General features: G+C 49.4%; 1 protein-coding gene across 1 annotated transcript in view; it reads left to right on the forward strand.

Annotated features, from left to right (window-relative positions):
* DSCAML1 (DS cell adhesion molecule like 1) overlaps nucleotides 1-23,204 on the forward strand; it is a gene marked incomplete at both ends in the record, with an annotated part of 302,088 nt that overhangs the window by 199,624 nt on the left and 79,260 nt on the right. The window contains 2 exons of the mRNA XM_080930658.1: nucleotides 16,197-16,343; nucleotides 22,572-22,850. Coding sequence (XP_080786784.1) covers nucleotides 16,197-16,343; nucleotides 22,572-22,850 — 426 coding nt within the window. The remainder of the gene's footprint in view (nucleotides 1-16,196; nucleotides 16,344-22,571; nucleotides 22,851-23,204) is intronic.

The raw sequence follows: 23,204 nt of genomic DNA on the forward strand, positions 1-23,204 counted from the left end.
TCCATCAAACAAACCCAGAGTTTGGAGATCCCCTGTCTTCACCTTCTGAGGCTAAAATTAGTAGCAGGCCAACACACCCACATGGCGTTTACATGTGTTCTGGGGATCCATACTTCAGTTTTCACACTCATGTACAAGCACTTAACCACAGAAAAATCTGGCTAGCCCCTTCCAGTTAAGGCTGTATGACCTGCTGTGGTGGTCATATGTAACAGACCGGTAATCCATTTGTCCGTGGACATTTGGATCGCTTTCATCTTGGCCACTGGTGCTTACTTTGGCTGTGAACACAGGTGTATATGAACCTCTGTGCCACCCTGCCTTCAGTGCTCTGAGAGTGGATATACAGAAGTAAAGCTTCTATGGCGAATGTTGGCTCTACATCTTCACATTCCCACCCTCATTGCACAAAGGTTCTACTGTCTCCACATCCTCTCTAGCACTTGGTGTCTTCCGGCCCTGGAGTTGATCTGGGTTAGGAGCAGTGTCCCTAACAAGTACATGGCAGAAGCTCTCTGAAGTTTGGTTTTCGTTTCTCTGGTGTCGAACATCTCTGCTAGTCTGCTTCTCAGCCACCTGCATTTCTTCCTGGAGAGATGCCTATTCCAGTCTTCCAAACATTTCTAAACCAGCTTGGTGGGGTTTGCCGTTTGCTTTGTAACTATCCCTCAACTAGTGTGGATGGTAGCCCTTGATCGGATATAGGACTTGCACCCATTTCGTGGGATTTTTTACACTGTGTTGTTTATGTTCTTTGGTGCAGAACATTTCCATTGCAAGGGAGATCATTTCATCTACTTTCCCCTTGCCTGAAATTTTGGTGTTATGACACAAAAAGATGACACAAAGCTCCCTCTGCTTTCCTCGAGACATCTAGCCTTTTCCTTCTAACGTCCTTGATCTGCTCCCAAGTACCTCACGTTTTGGTTTGGAAAATGAAAGGAAGCCCTTTCCTACCCCAACCCTCACAAGCTCATCTCAGCACTCAGGAAAGGTGTGATGGGACTTACCCACACAAGCAAATTCATACAAAGGAAGAAGAGATACAGGGCAGACATCTTCCACAGCATCTTCCATAAGGACTTGTTCCTTCAGGACAACTTGGGCCATTGCTAAGTACTCTGTAGCCCGTAACAAGCAAGCACTCAGGTTTGCACACACCACATCCCTTCCTTGTGATTGGTTAGTCAGAAGCAGGGTGATGGGGTGACTCCATGCAACCAGAAAAAAAACCCAGAATCTAAACTAAAGACTCAAGGCCTGAACTACCATGTTCAGCCTTGTTACACCAGGGAGACAGCCTAGCTGAACCTGTTGTCTCAACTTCAAAGTAAAACAGTAAAACAGTCCCCTCCCCTTAAGTTTCACAGATGGCGGCCCTTCTGCGAACCCACCCGCTTCCGTCTACACAGGGAAACTGAAGAACATGGGGCACAATGTAATTCTTCTCTATACTCAAGCTGAGGAAATGCTTGCCCAGAGAAGTTAAGTCATTTACCTAAAAGTGCTCAGCTAGTGATTACCAGGAAGAGTTTTGACTTCCTTCCTACCCCATCTCAGGAGGGAGGCAAGTTGGGAAGGTTGGGTGAGGGCCCAGAAGAGAAGGTCTTTTGTAGACAAGTGAATCTTTGTTTTGTTAGCTTTGGGTGTAGCTCAGATGTGATCCTTGTGACCCATACAGATAGACACAATGTAATCTAGGTCTAAAAAGGGAGGTGGAGGCTGGGCCTTCACTCCAGACATCTGTGACCGGGACAGTGACAGCTGCTTCACTGGCTGACAATTGCTGAGGAGGGAACTGGCTCCCAGGAAAATCTTCTGACCCCAGACCTCACTATAAGCAGAAGAGAGAAGCCAGGCTAGGATCAGGCAGCTGTCAGTCCCCTGCTCTCCTCAGAGCAGCTACAATGGCTCTTCTCTCCTGCCCCCCCCCCAAGCTGCCTCCACTCCGGCCCACTCTCTCCCACCCTCTCCCTCCTTTCCAAGGCATAATGAGTTTGATAAGAAATTGTCTTGCTAACAGGATTAGCCATGGAAATCTTCCGTTCCCTCCCTTCCCCTTCTGTAATACCCTCATCTTGTGTCCTGTAATTTTCTGCTGGTATCAAAGTCTCCAGACCACCTCAGGGATATTAATTCCTCCTTGTTCTTTGATCATGTGACTACTGATATGCTAGGATGCCACCCCCATGGTGGCTGTGGGCTTGTGGATAAATTACATCAGGCTACTGGCCCTCTCCCTCTTGAGTCAGCCACCCCTGGGTTTTTTTTTTTTTTTTTTTTTTTTTTTTTCAGTCTTAGAGATAGTGGTTGCCTCCAATGGAGGAGCCAGAAAGGCAGGGCCTCAGCTGGGATGCAGGTGGATGAGAGAAAGAGGGTCTTCAGTCTACTCTGATTGTCACTCTTTATTGTCAGCTTGACTGGCTTTGAATCACCGGGGAGACACACTTCAAGGGTTGTCCGTGACTGTATTGCCAGAGACGTTTAACTGAGAAGGAAAGACTAGCCCTAAATTGTCAGGAGGACAAACCTTCCCATGGTCCAAACTAAATTAAAGAGGGAGAAGAAGAAGCCAGATAAGATACCTGTTCCTCTGTCTCTGCTTCCTGTTCCACGTCCTTCTGCCAACTACCTGCCACCATGCTTTCTCCACCATGATGGATTTTATCCCTTACACCATGCACCCAAACAGACTCTAATCCCTCAGGTTATATCTGTCAGGCATTTTGTCCCTAGAACAAGGAAAGGAACTAATATGCTGTATCAGTTGCTGCTCTGCCATTGTGGTGAGTTGGTATGAGGCAACTCATAAAGGAAAACATTGAATTTCAACTTACAGTTTTAGATGCTTAGGACCCATGATGGCAGATGGTGGTAGCAACAGTGCAAAGCTCACATCTGAAAAAGCAGGAAGGAAAGAGAGAGGGGCAGAGAGACACAGAGAGAGAGACAGGAGAGACAGAGAGAACACTGGGAATGACCAAAATCTTTTGAAGCCTCAAACCCCACCCATAGTGACACACCTCTTTCAATGAGGCCACACTTTCGAATCCTTCCCAAACAGCTCCACCAAATGGAGATTAAGTATTCAGATATTTGAGCCTATGGGGGCCATTCTCATTCAAACCACTATGTTCACTTTTCTTCAGTTTCTACCTCACCCATCATATGTGTTCCTAGGAAGACTCTAAGCAGAATAAGGTGAGCTGGTAGCATGTATGAGGTGACCCATCTTTAGACCTGAGCTCACTTTCTAGGCCTGGGACATAAATGGTGATTTACCCAACATATCTGAGCCCTGCTTTAATCACCTCTTCATCAAGGATTTGACCATCTAGCAATACGTGAAAAAGCGTGAAGTAGTTAGTGCTCATAAGCCACTCCGCCAGGGCTGTCTGTCTCCTCTCTTATTTCAGGACTGAAACTTTACAGGGGTGGTAACTTCAACCCAAAGCATCATTAGCAGAAATCTTAGTCTATAAATATCAAATAAAAACAGGCAACCAATGCCCCCAAGTCATGGTGAGGACAGAGATTAGAGAGGGTGTTCCTCAGGAACCGGTGGGACCAATTTCTCTACTTCACAAACCGCACAGTAAGGGAGGTAAGATAACTATAATTCCAGAACTCAAAAGGCTGAAGCAGGAGGTTTTACTTTAATTCAAGGCTAGCCTGGGCTATAAAGTGGGGCTGTATTTCAAAAAGAAAGAAAGAAAGGAAAGAAGGAAGGAAGGAAGGAAGGAAGGAAGAAGCAAAAAATTACAAATAGCCTTTGCTGTGAGCCCAATGCCATGAGAAGCCTTCACTGACATGACACCCTGATATGGCTGTCCTTGTTAACTGCTAAAGTCAATAAGCAGCTTCAGGGCACCTGGTCCAGGGACCATGGACAGAGTGAGACCTCTGCCTGAAGAGCTATGGGGTTCAGCAATAAAGGTAAACTCCCAGAAGGGATCCCCAGATGTGTGATCCTGGGCTTGCTCCTGAATCTCCAAAACCTGGGTTTCTATCCACAGAACAGGGTGATACCCAGGCCTCTGGGGACTGACAGGACAATAGAGCAGGAAAACAACCTTAAACAAGTGTCACTCTTTTGTGGTTTGTTACCTGTGGACAACCAGCATCTGCTGGTCCCAGAGGTCCTCCTGACATTCAGTGGAAGGTCAACAGCAGCCTGAGGCTGTGTCACAGTGCCAGGAGCATTTGCCTCACCTCAGCTTGTCATGTGGGAACTGTCTCGTCTCAAATCATCACACGAAGGGTGAACACAGCAGAATATATTTTAGGAAAGAAAAAAAAACTCATATGGCTCACATTATAGACTCCTGTCATAATCTCATTTTATTATTATTGTCATTAACCTCTGGTTTCATTTATAAGTTATAGCACATCATAGTTATCTATACGTGTGTGCTTTCGGTAGAGTCAGGTACCATTCAGCTTCAGGTGCTTACTTGGGGGTGGGGGGTCTTAGTGCGTCTCCCCTTGGATAAAGGAGCACCCTGTGTTCTATAACACCATGCAGGGTGCAGAGTGGAAAGAAACCAAAGAGAGACATGTTCTCCCATCCTTCTCTTCTCTCCCACCCACTGCCACCCAGGAAGACAAACCATCCATGCAAAAACTGTAAAATTCCACACTGTGTCAACTTTGTGATGAAACCCAGGTGAAGATTCAGCTGCTCCAGCTGGAGGAGCGGAGAAGCTAGTGCTGAGGCTGGGAAAGGCAGGCTGAGGGTTGCCGGGACGAGGTGCCCTGAAGGTGCAGAGAGGCAGGAAGACAGTGGGGCCCAGGACACCTGACACCCTGCACTTACATATCTGAATCTTTTTGATAAACCTGACTCACTTTGAGATCTGGAAAGCCACATGCAGGTGGACCTAAGGATATTTTTACCTTTGCTCAAGAGATCCCTGGTGTGCCCGACTGGGTGGGTACTGGGATCACTTACCAGTGCTGAAGGGCCTCTTCTGTCAGCATAGGAGGACCGTGAAGGTTCTAAGCAGAGGACTGTGGGATGGGGAATGATCTGAGACCCATAGGCCATGTGGTCACCACATGAAGTGGATGTTGAATAGAATCCCTTTCCAGCAAGCTGCTGATCATAACTAACAAAATCACTGATAGAATAATTCAAGTTTGTCCCCAGGGCAAGTGCTTTAACTCAGGACCACTCTAACCTCTGACTGGTACTGATAGTAACAGAGTTAGGGGTAAGGGAAATGAGTCCACGGGTCAGGCGCCTGTGTGAGGTCACACAATGGAGCAAAAGCCTATCCAACTTCAGCACCAAAGCCAGACTTGCCGCAGACCAAAGAGGCCATGATGCTTGCACTTCCTCACCCATTCATCCTTTGATTCACAATATATTTGAGCACCTTCACAAAAGCAGGAAGACTGCAGCTGAGGCCAGGACAGGGATGGGAAACAGCCCTGCCTGCCCTGTGGAATCCAGTTTTTCATCCATACACATCGGGCTTTATGAGATGCTTAGTCGGGGCTGTGCTGGGAACTAGGAGACAGAGACACGTGAACCCCTACAGCTCTTCCTGCCCTTTAGAGGCTGTTCTACCCAATGTCACTGTTCCTCTCTGCAATGTGGAGACACGGGAAGCTTCGAGGCTGTGAGGCAGGGGAAGAAACAGGTCTGGTAAAAACAGGGAGGCAGGAGGTCTCCCTGCCACCACAGTGCCCTTGGAACAACACAGGGGCTGAGTTAGATGGCTTTGAGAGACCACGGTGCTGTTTTTCTCTTAGCTGCACCCCCTCTGGAGCATTGTTCTCACTCCTTGTCATTGTCACCAACACACCAGAGAAAGTTAATGAAGCAAAGGCAGAGATGAGCACCCGGGAGGCACAATACTGCAGCATCCTCTGCCTCCTCCCCGCAGCCTTGCAAGGGCTGGGGTCGGTTATTCCCATTCAAGAGGGGCCGAGGGTCCAGTTGAGGGTCCTCATGAGACTAGCCTCCAGGTCACAGGACTAAAAAGTGACAGAGCCCACTCTTCCAGCTATTTCTTGACAATATGATCTCATCAGAATTCTCATCCCTGACCAGGCATGATGGGGTTCAGAAGGGCGATATGCATTGTCGCTTGATAGTGCCTGCATTGTATCTGGAAATCTGAGAATGTCCCAGATGCTGTGGTCAGGAACCACTGAGGCCCACACAGGTCCCAGGATGTAGCCCAATAGTACTGAAGAGGGAGAGGGGGTCCTCCTTAGCTGGACTCTCGGAGAGAGTTGTGCAGACTCTTCTGTGGTACAGAACAGGGAGGGAGGTGCCTTCTGTGGGAAACTCCTCAATTTGGTAAAATCGGCTTAGGTTTGGACAGCACCAAGCTTTGAGATTTGAGGCAAGGTGCTGTGATTTGAATGAAAGATGTCTCCCATTGTCTCTGGCACTGAATACTTTGTCCTCGGTTGATAGTGCTGTTTGAGGAGGCTTAGGAGGAATAACTTTGTCAGGGAAAGTATGTCACTGAGAGTGGGCTTTGAGATTTCATCCCCGGTTTCCTCTCTGGCTTAGTTCTTGTGGTTTAAGAAGTGAGCTCCCAGATTACTACTCCAGACATTCTGCCTGTCTGCTGCCACACTCCCCCTGGTGACAATGATGGGTTCATCCCTCTGGAGCGATAAGCCCAAATAAACCCTTCCTTCTATGAGTTGCCTTGGTCATGGTGCCTTAGCACAGCAATAGAAAAGTGTTGAACACATTCTCTGTCTCCTGTAGGCTGCAGCAAGGATCAAGTAAGATACGAAGTGGTGTGCTGGTTACAGCTGGCACCCGTTCCAGTCTACTGGGACTTTACCAAGGAACTGTGGTGGCACTGCAGGTACAATAGTGTCTGGACTCTGGTGAGTCAGCCTATGCCTGGTGCTGAATATAGGAAGGTCTTCTGGTGAAAGAGAGTGTGGACCCACGTCTTAGACTATCAAGGTGAACTATAGCGATCAGGGGGTGGGTTATCCCACATAGCACTACGCCCTGGGAGGGCTGTCACAGTGGAGGATAAAAGGTGGAGCTGTCCTACAAAGGATTCTTGTTTTTATGTTAAAAAGCATAGAAAGCCATGACAGTTCTCAGATATCAGCTGTCCATTTTAAGAGTATTTGTCTACAGCAAAGAGAACAGATTAGATGTCACCATCAGCAAGAAGACACAAGTGGGCTCCTGGTTAGGGAGAGCCAATACCCTGTGTAGTGCTCACTGGGGAAGGAACCAGGGCCCCATGAGGGCCAGGCCACGGGTCAGAATAGATTCTCTACTTTTCTTTCTTAGCCACCCAGGGTTGGTTCTTCAGAGAGGGGCCAGGGACCAAGGACAGAGCCAAGCCCTATAGGTAAGGACCTGAAGACACCTCTTCCCACAAGCCGGAAGACACTGGGATGCTCTCCCTGACTGTCTTTGGCTAGGGAGGTTGTGCAAGTTTGAGGCAGCTACTCCCGTTGCAATAGCAGCAGATCCCATTATGCTCCGGGCACCTGACACACAGGGAGGCATAAAGTGAGGAGCTCTGAAGCCCTGGCAGGGAGCATAGAAGTGAAGACTCCCGGGGGGTTGGAGGCTGTCGCCCCTGGCTGGGCTCTGCCATGTGCAGTGGATGAGGAGGAATAAAGAGGCTTATTTCAGCAGTCTGTTATTACAGCATCTTGTTTTCATAGTTTTTCAACAGACCTCCCCCCTCTTCCCCCTCTCTGTGAGCTCTCTCTGTGTCTCTCTCTTTTTCATCTTCCTCTCTCAGCAAATCCATTTAAATGCAATTCTATTCTTAAAGCGCCCCTCTCATGCATGTCTAATGAATGTCAGGGAGCCGCTATTACAATGAGGCCGAGGAGGGTCCAATCGGCAGTGTGTATACAAGTCATTTGAAAGGAAGCCTGGGAGCGCCCCAGTTTTATTACAGCATAATTAGAAATAAAATCTTGTTGCAATAGGAGACTGAGAGATGTGTGCTAATCCTGGCCCAGAGAAAGAGCTGTAGAGAAAAGGATTCTGGGAAAGAGAAGAAACTGGCTGCTACATCAGCCCCTTTCAAGGTACTACCTTGGATTGTCCCTCTCGAGACCTGATCTTGAGGCCCTGCCCCCCCCCCCAGCCACTACCTTGAACTTTCTGCAGGGACAGTGCTGAACCTTTCTAGAACTCAGTTGACCACGTGGCAGTCTTCCTGGGCCCCAGGGAACTAAGTAAAGCTGTCTCACCCTCACCAGTAAGTTCCTACACATCCTATATACTTAAAAGACCACCTGCAAGCTGTAAGGCGGTAACAGGGATAGCCAATAGCATCTGGACTTGGAGGCTGAGACCTAGGTCTAAAGCTGAACCCCTCCGCTTCACAGAGTCACCAGGGGTGATTTGGTTAACATATTGCCTGCCTGTTGCCTTGCCTTTCAGCCACTCTGTTAGGCACATTTATTAGTTGATTTACTTCTAACAGAAAATGGGTTCACAAAGCTTAAGAACTTCCCACAATTCCCAGCTAGAAAATAGAGCATGATGTGAGGCCTGGCCCTCCAACCCCTCTCACTGTGCTGTTGATGTCCTGGGTCCTCGCAGCAGTGACATCCTCTGCTACTGGACCCAAGAGCAATGATGAGGAACAAGTGGACCCTAGCGTGTCTCAACGTGCTGAGTAATGCCACCACATCACAGGGCTACTCTATGTGGAAAGTGTCTCTAACTCGGGGGTTGTGTAAAGACTGGCTCCTTCCTTCTGTAACCCTTGGACTGATGACTGAGATGGAGTTCAAAGAGTTGAGTTCTCCATCTTTGCCCAGACAGTGAAGGGAAGACCATCAAGTCCCTAAGAAAGTGAGGCTTAGAAAACACATTTGAGAGCAACTGGTTATCTTACCTCACTCAGCATTCAGGCAAACTGAGGCCCACAAGGTTAACAAAGCTTGTCTGAACGCACACAGCCAACTAAAAGCCAGATTTCTCATCTTCCAGCCCAGTGCGTTCAATTCTGCCGTACCTGTCTCCACAAAAGATTTCCCAGCAAAGTGTCGTCACCTACCAGAACCCCGTGCCTGGAGCAGGTGGGAGACAGTTGACCTTAAAGGGTGATGTGTTGAATGCAAGGTCAGCCAAACTCAGAGCAAGGCTGGTCTCCGGGCTGCATTCAACAGGGGACAGAGCAGCTTGGAGGATAACCGTACTGACTCTCTAACCTTGCAGGAGAAACTGAGTCTAAATGAGACCCTGTAGGAATCATGCCAGCATCCCTCCAGAGTCAGCCACTACCCTTAGCATAGAACAGGAAAGAATGGATGGGATTGTCACCCCCCCCCAAAAAAACCCTCATACTCTCAAGCTACCAGGGAATACATGATGCATTGTGGCACCTATTAGATGCCTGACATGCCCAGCCTGGTCTTGCATTTAACGTGAATATGAGGCCATGGTATCTACACAAGTCTTTGGGATCCCTTACAACAGAAAGTGGAGGTCTAGCCTGCTGACTCCCACACAGAGACTGTTCCTCTGCAAATCCCTCTCTAGCCAACACTACCAGCTCCAGCGTCAGTTTCTGACTGTGCATGCCCCACCCACATTTGTATGGACCGGAATCTACCTCCCATCCAGTCTCTTCGGCCATGGGTATGTCCACCGAGGCTACTCACTCGATTCCATGGCAGAGATAAGAGGCCTCTCCTGACATCTCCACTTTGGTCCAGAACACTTTGCCTTGCTTTCTGGTGTTAGGACATGCAGTGGTAGACATGGTCTGAGCCTTTGGGAGTACAGATGAGGCCCTGCCTATGTCTTTGAGTTACTGCTCACTTCCCTCCTGCCTCTCTGCTTTTCTCTCAGGGCCCAGCCACCACAGGAAGATTGACTGCCTTCTCCCACCCATCCTTTGTTCTTATTCTCTAAACCCAACCAGCACAGTCTGATTTAGGATCTGCCCCTCTTCCCCACCTGGGGAAGGGTCTCTTGGAATTGACAGTTCAGGTGAGGACTGTGTAGGTCTCCTAGAGCAACAAAAGTGTGATGTTACAGACCAAGGGCCTAATGAACTCAATCTTCATGGCTTTAGTGTCTGGGAACCCAAGATCATGGATGTATTGCCTTAGGGTGTCTTCTTTGCTGGGTTTGACACAAATTAAGACCTTCACGAGCTCAGCCTGAATCATTCTTCAAGGAAAGACACACAGTATCCATGAAGGGTATCCATGTGGCCACCAGACTACAAGTCCAAAGCACAGGGCCTTCCTCCAGAGCCCCAGTGATGCCCTGTCATATATATGGGGCACAGGACTTCTGGCTGCTCTTGTACTCCTAGAGTGAAGCATGGATCAGAAAGTTCTTGCTTTTTCAAGGCTGCATAGTATTCCAAAATAGGTATAACACTTGGTTGGTTTATCTTCTGGTCTACTAGTGACTCCTCTTGGCTGTTGTGGTCAATGTTGCTACGAATTCAGCATACAAACCCTGTAAGGCCTGCTTCCTGTCTCTTTACAAGTGGGAATGGCTGGATCATTGGGAAATTGTTTATCTCTTTATTTTTGACAAACTTCCGTTTTGCTTAGTCTTGACTTCTTGCATATTTGAAACAATAATTTTTAAAGTATACTACAGTGGTTCACATGTGAAATCCCAGCATTTGGGATGCTGAGGCAGAAGGATCACTATGAATATGGGGTCAGCCTGGTATACATAATAAGTTTCAAGCCAACCTGGGCTTAAGATTTATACTCTGTCTTAAACAAACAAAGGTCCTGTTGGGTGCCTTACATGAAGTGGTAAGTTAGGGCAGCAGAAACTCTCAGAAACCTGGAGGGGCTTCCAGAAAGAAGAGTGTGCGTCAGCCACTGACACCTCCTTGGAAATTAAAGATTGCTCACTTGCCATGGAAATCTTTGCTGAGTGTCTATGCCGTGGCAAGTGCTGCTGTCACACTGGGTAAAACAGGATCTCACTGAGGAATTATCACTAGCACATCAGGTGATCTGATTTGGGTTGAAAGTGTCACTCTGGGTGTGGGTTGGGGACAGACTAGGGAGGCAAAGATGGAAGCAGGGGCTGGGTTGGGAGCCACAAATTGTACCCTACTTCTGTGGCTGGATCAGCACAGTTCCCCTCTCCAAGTCCTCAGGCGCTATCTGCGTTGCCCTCAGTCTGGCATTCTCAGCCTCCTGTGCCCCTGGGTGCCTTTCAGAGGGCAGAGAACAAGAGGTCACCGCTTCCCTTGGAAGCTGGCTTCTGTCAATCCTCTATCCTAAAATCTCCATTGACCGAGTCTCTTGGTAAATTCTGCAGCTGCAGGACTCCGAGGCGCACAGCTCTCTGACCTTCTGGGAAAAGACAAGAAAGACACTGTCACCTAAGCTTAGCACCTACACAAGGGAGGTGGGGCTTTGTGGTCTCAGACTCCTGCTCCTTGGCCTAGCTCTGAAGTAAGACATAAGGACCTGAGTCTGGATCCCTAGCACCCACAAAAAATGGTTGGCATGGCATGTGTACCTTAATCCCAGCACTCGGGGACAGAAACAGACAGATCCCTGGAGATACATGACCTGACAGCTTATCTGGGTTTGTAGCTCTGGGTCTGGTGAAATACCCAGACTTGGAGAGACAGGCAGACAGGCTATATGGCTCTCTGGCCTTTATATATACTCATATGAACATGTACAAAATACACGTGCACATATACACACACATGCACAAGACCTTGCAGCAAGATTCCAGGGACCAGGGAGCAGCCAAAAGCCAGACCCACCTGCCTCCTTCATAAGATACAGCCTTGAAGCCTGCTGTCCCGTCCCCATGTAACTGCCCCATACCCCTGAGACCATGACCTGTGTGTGTTGTCCTTTCTCATCCTCCTAAAGGAGAACAGGATTGCCCATGCTCAGCAGGCAGGGTCCTTCCAACTGCTTCTGATCAAGGGCTCCCCTTCAGCATAGACCAATATTTCTCAAAAGCCTGTTTTCAGACCACCACACCCAGAAAGCTGCCCAGGTGAGAACAGTGACTATAAACATGGCAAAATCACTCCTGATCGTCTCTCTTCTTGGATGAATAAGAAGCAGAGAGTCTGAGAGAGGACACCCTGTACTGTGCCAATGTCCCAGAGATGCCACGTGCACAGGCTGCCTGACCCTGTGTAGCCGAGGCTTGCCTCTCAATAGCTCTATTGGCTGGGTAGCCAAGGCTGAGGTGTGGACAGAGCTGCTTCTCCCAGACTTGGGTCTTTCCAAGCTCTCAGCTTCCCGAGGTTACCAGTGATCCCTGTCAAATCTTAGCTGGGGATACACCGGTTAGTCCCTCCCTCCATCTCTCCAGGGCATTCTCCGAGCCTGCGCACCTAGTTCTACATCGTCCTCTTATTGCCTAGTGTATAACAGATGTTCAATAAATATTTAACTCTTAGGAAAGTGCGAGTTCTGTCAAGGCCACCAGAGAAGAGAATGACAACACGGGCCAGGACATGTGTACTGAAGAAAAGGGTCTGCTAACCATATTCACCATTTCCAGGTCCATGAGCATGGTGACAGAGGTGCCATGTGACAAGGACAGTCCATACTTAAGCACAGTTCTCTGCTCTTCTGGCCTAAGGGTGGCTGACTCACCAGCATAAACCCACCAGGATGCTACTGGCATTCAGAGTGGTCGCTCAGGTGTCCAGCAACTAGAATTCCGTCATCTTGATGCCATCAGCACCTCCCATCAAGGTAGCAACCAAGAATTGACCGATGCTCCCTACAGCTACCTAATGGCCATGAGACAGCTACACTCCTTTCCTGCAGAGGGACACTTCTTGCTTTTAGGAGGAGGAGCCAAAGATGCAGATTACCTCAAGCCACCGCCCCTTAAGTCACAGTGGCCAGCGGGTATCACTGGAGGCCAGCATGTGGTTGAGCCTGGCCTGGCCGAGGCCCACAGCTAGCTGTGTTGTCCTGGGCTCAGTGCACTCACTATTCAGAACTCTGGCTTTCCTCCATAGACTTTTTTAGCTTCCTGCCCCCCAGCAGGGACCCTCAACCCCTGCTTCTGATTCCCATCAAACATGCAAACTGCTGTAGCTGAGTGCCCCCTCCAAAGGGGATTAACATAATACCCCTGATTTCCCCTTCCCCTCAGTGTCTCTGGGCTGCAGCCTGCCTTTGTTTCAGTAGGAGCAAAACACACTGTGTCTGGGGGAGAGACAGAGAGAGAGAGAGAGAGAGAGAGAGAGAGAGAGAGAGAGAGAGAGAACTCGCTACTGCAATTAAATATGCACGGTTGGGGGGGAGGGAGGGGAAAATGAGGACAATGAAAGATGAGAAACATCCGATGCAGCAGCTGCTGGTTGCTATAGAAACCCAGATCCCCACCAGCAGCAGCATCACCCACCCACCCTCCACTCTGGGTGCAGAATCCCAGTACCACAGGACTGTGTGGGTCCTGGGGTGCTAGAGGCTAGAACCATAGGATCCAGGCTGACCAGGGCCTGGGTCCCTGTTGGACGATAACATTGCTTAGATGTCTTTACTGTCTCCCCCCCTCCCCATCTTTTGATCCACAGTGACACCACACATAGGTCTGCACCCCAGTCTCAATTACATAATGTCTAAAGGGCTTTGGAATTTGACTTTAGGATGTCACATCACAACACACAGTTGAGGGATGGAGTCTGTTTTTCTCCTCAACAGCTGACAGTCACTCAGCCCCCTCCGTTCGCTTTTTGACTTTCCCCATGATGCTTCTCTCCCTGGGCACTTAGAGGAAGGAGGCTGTAGGTGTCCAAGGCATCAGCCAGGAGAACTCCCAACAAGAGGCAGCTAGACTCTGGGACTAGCTAAGAGTGAGCCAAAGGAGCCACCTGTCAGAGGGGACACAGACGAAGGTAAGAGGCGAAGAGGTTCACAAAGATAAATCAGGGCTTTGGCTGACTGATGGGTCGGTCTCCTGAGTCACACTGTCTAACCAAAAATGTTAAGTGTCTTCCATGAAGGAGACTGTTGCTCTCTTCTACCTGGATCAGTGGAACGTGGTCATTAGGCTTTGCTTTTGGCAGAGAGACTAGCTGGTGCTAGCCCAGGGCACGGTGGAGAGGTAGAGGAGAGAGAGGAGGGGAAGAGAGGAGGGGAGGGAGGAAAGGGGAAGGGAGACAGAGGAAGGAAGGGAGAAGTGATTAGGAGAATTGTATTTAGACCAAAATTCATTCAGAAGAGCCCAGATTGATGAAGTTATTTAAAGCCGTATTGAAGAAATAACTATGAAGGGCTGGCAAAATGGTTTCATGAGTGAGTGTGCTTGCTGTGAAGCTTCACAACATGAGATCCGTTCCCAGAACACACATGGTAGGAGGATATAACTCACTCCTACAAATTGTCCTCTGATGCACACATACACACATGCACTACCACCACCACTACCACTCACATACACACACATACCACACCACACACACACACATACACAACCACCACCACCACTACCACCTACACACACACACACACACACACACACACACACACACACACACACAACCACCACCACCACTACCACCTACACATACACACACACATACACAACCACCACCACCACTACCACCTACACACACACACACACATACACAACCACCACCACCACTACCACCTACACACACACATACACACAACCACCACCACCACTACCACCTACATACACACACATACACACACACATGCACTGCCACCACTACCACTTACACACACACCACACCACACACACACACACACACATACACAACCACCACCACCACTACCACTACACACACACACACACACACATGCACGAACTCTAAATGTGTGCTTGGCACATACATGAAGCATAACAGAACGTTCATTATAGGGTAAGCCACAGCTAAAGTTTGAGCTGCTGGGGATGGGAGGGGCTGTGACTCTGCCTCAGCTAAAAAGAAGCAGACGTCTACAAGGTTGTTTGTAGGATGTGGGGTTGCACAAAAAGTTCTCCTCCTAGAATGTGCCCTGCTGATGGGCTCACATCACTCCCCCACCCTGACCCCATCCTTCCTAGATAAATACAATTACCTACGTGTGATAGCAAAGGACAAAGGTGGCCCCTGTCTGTTCTCAGTGAGCAGAGTCATAGGCTGCCACCAGACACGCCCCAATCAAAGGCCACATCTTTTCTTAGGTCAGCCCTCATGAGCTCAGAATGAAGCAAGGCTCACTGGGACCCTACCACGTGAGGGTCGTTCTTCCTTCCCATTCTGCTTCCCTGCCAAATCCCAGCTGGGACAATGGCACCAAAGTAAACCCAGTACTGTCCCATGTTTGTTCAGGACGTCGAGTAATGACTGTATCTGCCTCTCTCCAGTCCCAGGACAGAAAGGATTTAAGCTTCTGTTTGACTTACAAAGAAGACTGGGAATCAGAACCCCAAGTTCCAGTCCAGTGACTGTGCAGTCCCGGCCAGCCACTTAAGTATATGTTTGCTTCCTCCTCTAAAACAGATCCTAGCATTTCAAGGGGCACTGAGCAATGACTGAGGAAGTCCTGCAGATTCTTAGGGAAGGGTGGGAAATGCTGCAAGAGCACTTTCTGCATGCAGACATTTGACATATCCACCCTGTGCAGGAGTATCTACATTTGTACATCTAAAGCTCAGAGGGCTAAGCAAAGCCCAAGGTGGCAAAGTTAACAAGTAGAAAAATAGACTGGAGACGCACAGTGAATTTCATTCAGTCTGTAACACTCAGTTCCTTGTCAGGTGGCTAGCATATACCTGCAGCCCTAGTACCTCAGGCCAGAGCTAGGAAGATCCTGAATTCAAGATCAACCTGGGCTACATAGTGACCAGTCTAAAAAAATGTATCAGCAGGCTTACTTTCATTGTGTCGGTATGTGGCTAAAAGTCTTGTCAGGGAGCTAAAGAGATGGCTCAGTGTTGAAGAGCACTAGCTGCTCTTCCAGAGGTCCTAAGTTCAAATTCAATCAACCACATGGTTGCTCTCAACCGTCTGTAATTGGATCCGATGCCCTCTTCTGGTGTGTCTGAAAACAGCACAACCGTGTACTTATATAAATAAAAACAATGCATAAGATAAATCTTAAAAAGAAAAGCTTTGTCTGTTGGCAGTGGCCTACCTGTGAGGGCGTACCACCTCATCCCTGGTTTTCCGAGATAGCTCTAAGCAGGCCACCTGCCAGCCAGAGCTGCCCCAGCAGAACTAACTGGCTCTATCTGGTTGTGTCTCCAGAAAATAGGTTTTTCATCACATCACATGGTGGGCTGTACATCTCGGACGTGCAGAAGGAAGATGCTCTCTCCACCTACCGCTGCATTACTCAGCACAAATACAGTGGCGAGACTCGTCAGAGCAACGGGGCTCGGCTCTCTGTGACAGGTAGGTGCTTGCTCAAGGCGCTGGCCCTCTGTGGGTACAGGACGATCATGGGCATAGATACCACTGGGTGAGACTTCATCTTGGGCCACCGTCAGAACACACCTGGCTCTCCTGATAGGCTGAAAGGTTTCTGTGTATCAGCAGAGGGTCTGGTTCTCAGCCACACTTCAGCATCCTCTCCATTCCCACGGCCACTGCCCCCACTTCCTCTTCTTGTCATCTTTGTCAGGAAACTCATTGTTAAAATCTCTAGTGACTGTGAGCCTACATTTCAGGAGGGGTTTTCACTTCCTCGTGTCTCTTAAATGTTACCAAAGATTCCTGGGGTTTGTTTTTGTTATTGTTGTTGTTGTTGTTGTTTATTTGAAGGAACTTTTGTTTGTGTTGGTGGTGGTGGTGGTGGGGTGTGTGTGTGTGTATGTGTGTGTGTAGTGTGTCTGTGATGTGTGTGTGTGTGTGTGTGTGTGATATATCTGTGATGTGTGTGTATGTATGTATGTGTGGTTTGTCTGTGATGTGTGTATGTGTGTGTGGTGTGTCTGTGATGTGTGTGTGTGTCTGTGATGTGTCTGTGATGTGTGTGTATGTATGTATGTGTGGTGTGTCTGTGCTGTGTGTGTGTGTCTGTGATGTATCTGTAATGTGTGTGTTTGTACGTATGTGTGGTGTGTCTGTGATATGTGTATGTGTGTGTAGTGCATCTATGATGTGTATATGTGTGTGTGGTATGTCTGTGATGTGTGTGGTTGGTATGTGTGTGGTGTGATGTGTGTGTGTACAGTTTTCTGGAGACTACCTCACTGCACTGGAGAACAGGTAGACTAAGATAAATGTTTCTAAGAGATTCCCATTCTGGGGTGTGGCTGTGTACCTGAGCAAAAAAAAAATGGAGCATGTATCCTGTCCCCTATGTCCCACACAGGTCTCTATGTGTCCCCTGGCCTGTGAGGTGTGTGTACTGTTCTGTATTCCCAAGGGGAGCCAAGTGGCCTGCCTGAGCTACCTAGCCAGTGGAAGGCCCAGACAAAGTTCACACTCCAGTCCCCCAAGCTGCACTACCCTTCTGCTGAAGTCAAGAGAGGGCCTACAGATCACCTACATACCACCTCTAGCAAAAAATGGGGGAAAGGCTTTCATATATCCCTTAATAAGACCTTCTCCACAAGCAGGCTCCAAATTTCTGACATCCACCACAGGCAAGTGTTTTTATGGCCCCTGTGCAGTGAAAACTGGGACTTCCCCACACTGTCACCACAGGCTATGAGATGTCCTTTGTTAGAGGATTTTCTTCTAGAAGAGGGATGGACCTGGAACATTCAGTGATCCTCTTGCCTCAGTTTGCTAAGTTCTGGGATCCTAAGCATGCATCACCGTACCACGGCTCTGACTCTGCCGTGTGGGTTTGATTTGGTTTTGTCTTTTTATCTTCTGAGACTGAGTCTCATGTAGTTCAGACTCACCTGGAGATACCCTTGAACTTTCTGATCCCGCTGCCCCCACCTCCTGTGCACTGGGATTTTAAGTGTGCCACCACTCCACATTTATGCTACGTTGAGAGTCAAACCAGGCCCTCATGCGTGCTAGGCAAGCACACTCCCAACTGTACATCCTCAGCCCCAGTGTTTCCTATCAAATCCTATGCTATTTTGACTTCCCTCGATGCTGGTTGCAACCCACAGAATAGATATCACAGCCTCCTGGGGGCAGGGATGGGAGTGGGGGTGGGGTAGGGGTTGACCTGCAGTTTGAGCATCCTTGCCCTGAGGAGATGGGGCAGAATGGAAGGGGAGGATGAATGGATAGAAACTCACTTTCTACCAGTTTTAGGAGGGTTAAAACCATGGGTTTGCCTTACTCCAGGCTCTGGGAAAGAGCTCAGCCACTTTGTTTCTGCCATCTATGGCTTAGGGACATCAACCCTCATTGACAGGTGACTCCCCAGACCCTTAATATGCCCAGCACAGTTGAAAGAAAGATTAAAAACAAAACAAAACAAAACAGGAATGTGGAGACAAATAACCAGACTGCCCCGTCTGACCCTCATGCCTCTGATGTCTGGTCCTGTGGGTAGCACACAGTATGCATCAAGTAAACATTTATGGCAGTAGTGAGCACCAATGGAAATCATGCTTCTGTGGTGAGACAATGACACTTGGCCGTAGCACAGACCATGTGGTAGGACTTCTGAATCTGTAGCCAACTCAGAGTGCGTTTCATTGGAGTGGTTTGCTTCCAAATTACAGAGCCTTGTTTGCATGGCGCTAGCATCTCATTTGCATGCTCCTCACACAGTGCAGGGGTGGGGGGCACAGAGAGCTCCTACTGCAGGCCCGCTCCGCTCTCCTCCACCAAATTCTTCATTCTCTGCTCTGATGGCCAGACCTACAGCTTTGGGGGATGGGGTGTGAGGATTAGGTAGGGGTCCCTCAAAAGAACCGATTCTGGAAGCTAAAGGCCGTGCTGGGTGTTTCTTTCTCTCCTATACCATCATGGTGGGTAAAAGGCGTGGTGGGGGAACTGTGAAAGAGGTGCCATTCCTCTAAGGACCAGAGATAAAACAGTGCCTAGAGGGACAGAGGTCAGATACAAAGGTGTCTGGACAATCCTCGGAGAGAGCCCTGGGCCCAGAGATAGTGGTCCAGGACAGGAGAGGAGACCTAGACACAGACCAGAGAGATGCAAAAACAAAGGGAAGTGGGGGAAGATGCCGGAGAGGGAGGGAAGGGAACAGCGAGAGAGGAGGAGGCCGTGCAGTGACGCAGGGCCCTGATGTGATCTGATGTGACAGGGTAGCTTGTCTGCAAGCTGCTTGTCTCTGCAGAAACACGAGTGATCGGAGAGGGAGGCAGGAAAAGGCATCGAGGAGTTCCGACCTCCAGGCTCACCACCCTATGTGCCCCTAAGCCCAGCCTGTCCCCAGGAAGCACCTGCTCCGTGTCCCTAAGGCCTATGAGCTCCTGAAAGGGCTCCCCATATGTGAAGGTGAGAGGGATGAGGAAGGGGCCGCATCTTGGGCTGCAGGTGACACAAGAAGGCCAGTGGCTCTTTGCAAGCTGGGCTAGCGAGCGCCCAGTGAAGCCCTAGAGAACGGCAACTATGGTTATGTGGAGTTCAGTGGTACCTGATGCCTGGAGCCTCCAGTAGTCGGCTTTAGCAGGAAGGACTGTGTCTTTGCCTTGTTGTTCCTACATCATCATCCTTCCCTGACATTCCCAAGGTAGGGCATAAGAGTAGGCAACTTTCATTTTTCTGTTTTCCAAGTCAAACAGAACAGCTACAGAAAGAGATGAAGTCTCCCCTGAATGCTCCCAGATAACACTGCCTCCATATGAACTGGGGCTTTCTAGAGATTCCCCTAAGCCCTCTTAAGAGCATCAACATCTCAGAAACTTGGGTATGGACCTCACCTTGAGACAGAGACCAAGGGACCAGATAGGATGTGAAACCAGCTTCCCATCCCCCGGTACAAGCAGGACAGTCATGTGCCCTGGTTCCAGCCTTAGCTCAGACATCACAGGACATATGAGCCGTGTGACCTGGGGCCCCACAACTTCAGACATGGCTGTCTTTTCCCAGCCCAGTGCTTATGCTGGCAGCGCCCAGTCCCCTGGGATGTCACGTGCACACGCCGTAGCTCTTTACATCTCTGCTTCTTGGAATAAAAGAGGTTTCTTTTTCCTTACCACACCCCGGAATTTAATTTCATGCCTAGGCCTCGGTGATTAATTCTCTCCCCCCCCCCACTACCCTGCCCCTCCTCAGCCACCCTGGAGGCCCCTCTGCTTGTAAATTTTGCCCTGTGCCATGGAATTTTTGTATCTCACATCAATTAAATGTCACATTGAGTAATTCTTCTCTGGCGCTGGTTTTGTTGATCCCAACCAATCAACCATTCCCACTGGGGTGGAGGAGGGGAGAGGACAGCCAATCGGGAAGGGAGGGAGGATGAGCATCAGTTGGCAATCATCCGTGCATCTGCCCCTCCTGTGTCTGAGGCACTGTAGTACACATCCCACTACGAATTACCTAGGAAAATAACACAGAATATGGAGGTACCATTACCACCTCCACGGTGCAGGGGAGACACTCGGTGCAGAGGTCATCCCAAAGTCTGAAGGGAGACTAGAGACCAGGTAGATCGGTCACTTAGGCCTCCCGGGTCCTGGGCACGAGTGGAAACAGAGAAGTGCCTCTGGAAAGTCCCTCTCTCTGAGAGAGACTCCTGGCCTGACTCCTCTCCCAGGGACAAGAACAGAGCTGACAGCCCCCACCCATGAGAGCAGAGTGCAGTGGATCAGCAGCCCTCCTCCCCTGTTCACTCCCAAACAACATTCAGCATATTAGATTATTCCATCTGGGGAGCGTTCTGCTCTGCCATGTAATCCTAGGCTGGTCCCTACACTTCTCTGGTCTCTAAAGCCACAGGCATCTGTAGTCTACAAAGTTGTCAGCATAGAGTTTATCCAGCAAACTCAGCTCACTGGCATTCCCTCATTTCTGCCTGCCTGCTTATCGCCCTCCTCCTCCCCAAAAGGTTCAACAGCCAGGAACCCCACTCCACACTGGGCACAAGAGGGACATCACAGGTCCACACTGCCTCAAAAAGCCTGGCTATCCTCTGGGAAAATGGATGCCTGGCCTGCGGCAGCTGCTATTACAAAAGACAGGTAGCCACAGTTGTGGCCTCAAGGGGCAAGACAGGGGGGCTGAGGCCAGGAGCTGAGTGAGACCCCATTTCTGTCGACGTTCTTCAGCTTTCTGAAGCTTTGCACCTGCCTATATTACCTGTTCAAAAAAAAAAAAACTACACACTCGCACAATAACTTTACGTGTTTTCTTTCTTAAAAAGAAAAGGGATTGTTTGAAAGGGAAAGGAAAGAAGGAAACTCTATGGGAGTCCAGAGAGAGTGGCAGCCGTGAGGGGGAGGTGTGTTCGCAAGCCGGCTAGGGCTGGCTTGTGAACAATGAGCAAGAGTTGGTTGTGCAGAGCAGACTGGCTGGGTGTCTGGGTGATCCAGCTTGCCTCTGTGGGAACTAGGGAGATGAGGCTAGAACAAGCTACAGCCAGAGATAGGTCCTAGACAAGAGTGGGAGAGTCAGCGTGTGTGTTTGGGGGGAAACTGGAGATATGACTCACTTGGTAAAGTGTCTGCTGATCATACGGGATGCCCTGGGTTTGATCTCAAAGTAAAGCAGCCTGTAATCCCAGGACTCATGGGATAAAGGCAAAGTAATCAGAAATTCAAGATCATGGCACAGTGAGATAGCTCAGAGGCCAAAGGTGCCACCAAACCTGACAACCAGAGTTAGATCTCTAGGACCCACACAGCAGAAGGAGAGAATCAATTCCTGTAACTTGTTCTCTGATGTCAATACATTAGCCATGGCATGTGCACACCCATGTGTTCAAAAGTGTGCACACGTGCACACATGTACACACACACACACACACACACACACACACACACACACACAAACACTACAATTTTTTTAAAGTCAAGGTCAGCCTTGACATTTAACATTGACTAAAAAGCCTTTATAAAAGGAAAGGAGGGAGGTGTGGTATTCGGAGAAAAGCTGGTAGACCCTTGCCAGCAGAGTTGGGACTCACACAGAGAGGCCTACACAAGAAAAGTCGGGCTGAGAAGGCAAACGGGAACACCCATAAAGACACAAACATCTTCCATAATGGGGCCTGGGCTTTCCACCACTTAGGCTCATGTATTCCAGGTGCTGGCTTCGCTTCCCACTGTTCTGAACTCTGGGATATGTACCAGTCACTCTGAGTCTGAGCAGAGGGCTAGACAAAGGATTGAAGATCTGGCTCAGCCATTGAAGGATTCTAGGTTCATAAGTAAAACTTGAAGGAAGGACAGGACACCCTTCCCCAGCTGTTCACCCCTCTGGGCTGTGGTATCTCTAGTTTGCTTTGAGGCCCAGACAGATACCCATCACTCTCATATCCCAAGACCAGGGTGAAGAGACCATCTATGTCCTCCCTTGTCATTCTTTCTGTCCCTTTGACGTTGAGCTCCTCAGCCATCCTTGGAACGTGGTTCTCAGGGCTCAGCCTGGTCTAGGCACAGACATGGAGGATGCACACATTCCTCTGGAAACACTGCTGCTCTGGAACCTGCTCACTGTAATGAGCACGGGCAAGGGGCTTCTTTGCATTCTTACCTTCTTCTGCCCAGGGTGGCTTCAGCTACTGACCCTCTCCTTTTCCAGATCCTGCAGAGTCCATCCCTACCATCCTGGATGGCTTCCACTCCCAGGAAGTATGGACCGGCCACGCAGTAGAACTTCCCTGTGCTGCTTCTGGCTACCCCATCCCTGCCATCCGCTGGCTCAAAGATGGCAGACCCCTCCCTGCTGACAGCCGCTGGGCTAAGCGCATTACAGGGCTGACCATCAGTGACCTGCGTACTGAAGACAGTGGCACCTACATCTGTGAAGTCACCAACACCTTTGGGTCAGCAGAGGCTAACGGCATCCTCACAGTCATCGGTGAGTCGGGGCCTCTCTCTGCAGCCCTAGGAGCCTCTGGCCTCACACATCACATCCTCTTTGTGATATAATACCAGGACCATGCAGGCCCCTGATTTTACCTCCTGCTGCCCTAAAATACCGTACTCAACAGTGTGACGGTGGCCTGAGGTCACTCCAGTTTGAGAACAGGATCCGTATAGGCTCCTAGTGGCTGAGAGGGAAGATTGTGGCTTGGAGAGGTCACTTGTTTGAAGCCAGCCCTGCCTTTTAGTCCCAGTATCACCAGTAGTATCCATGATCTCCCGCCCGGTGGTCTTCTTCTCTCCGGGAGTCAAGCAGGCTATTCCAGGCTGAGGGAGTCAATACTGATGC

Source organism: Micromys minutus, assembly GCF_963924665.1.
Source record: "Micromys minutus genome assembly, chromosome: 16".
NCBI lineage: Eukaryota > Metazoa > Chordata > Mammalia > Rodentia > Muridae > Micromys > Micromys minutus.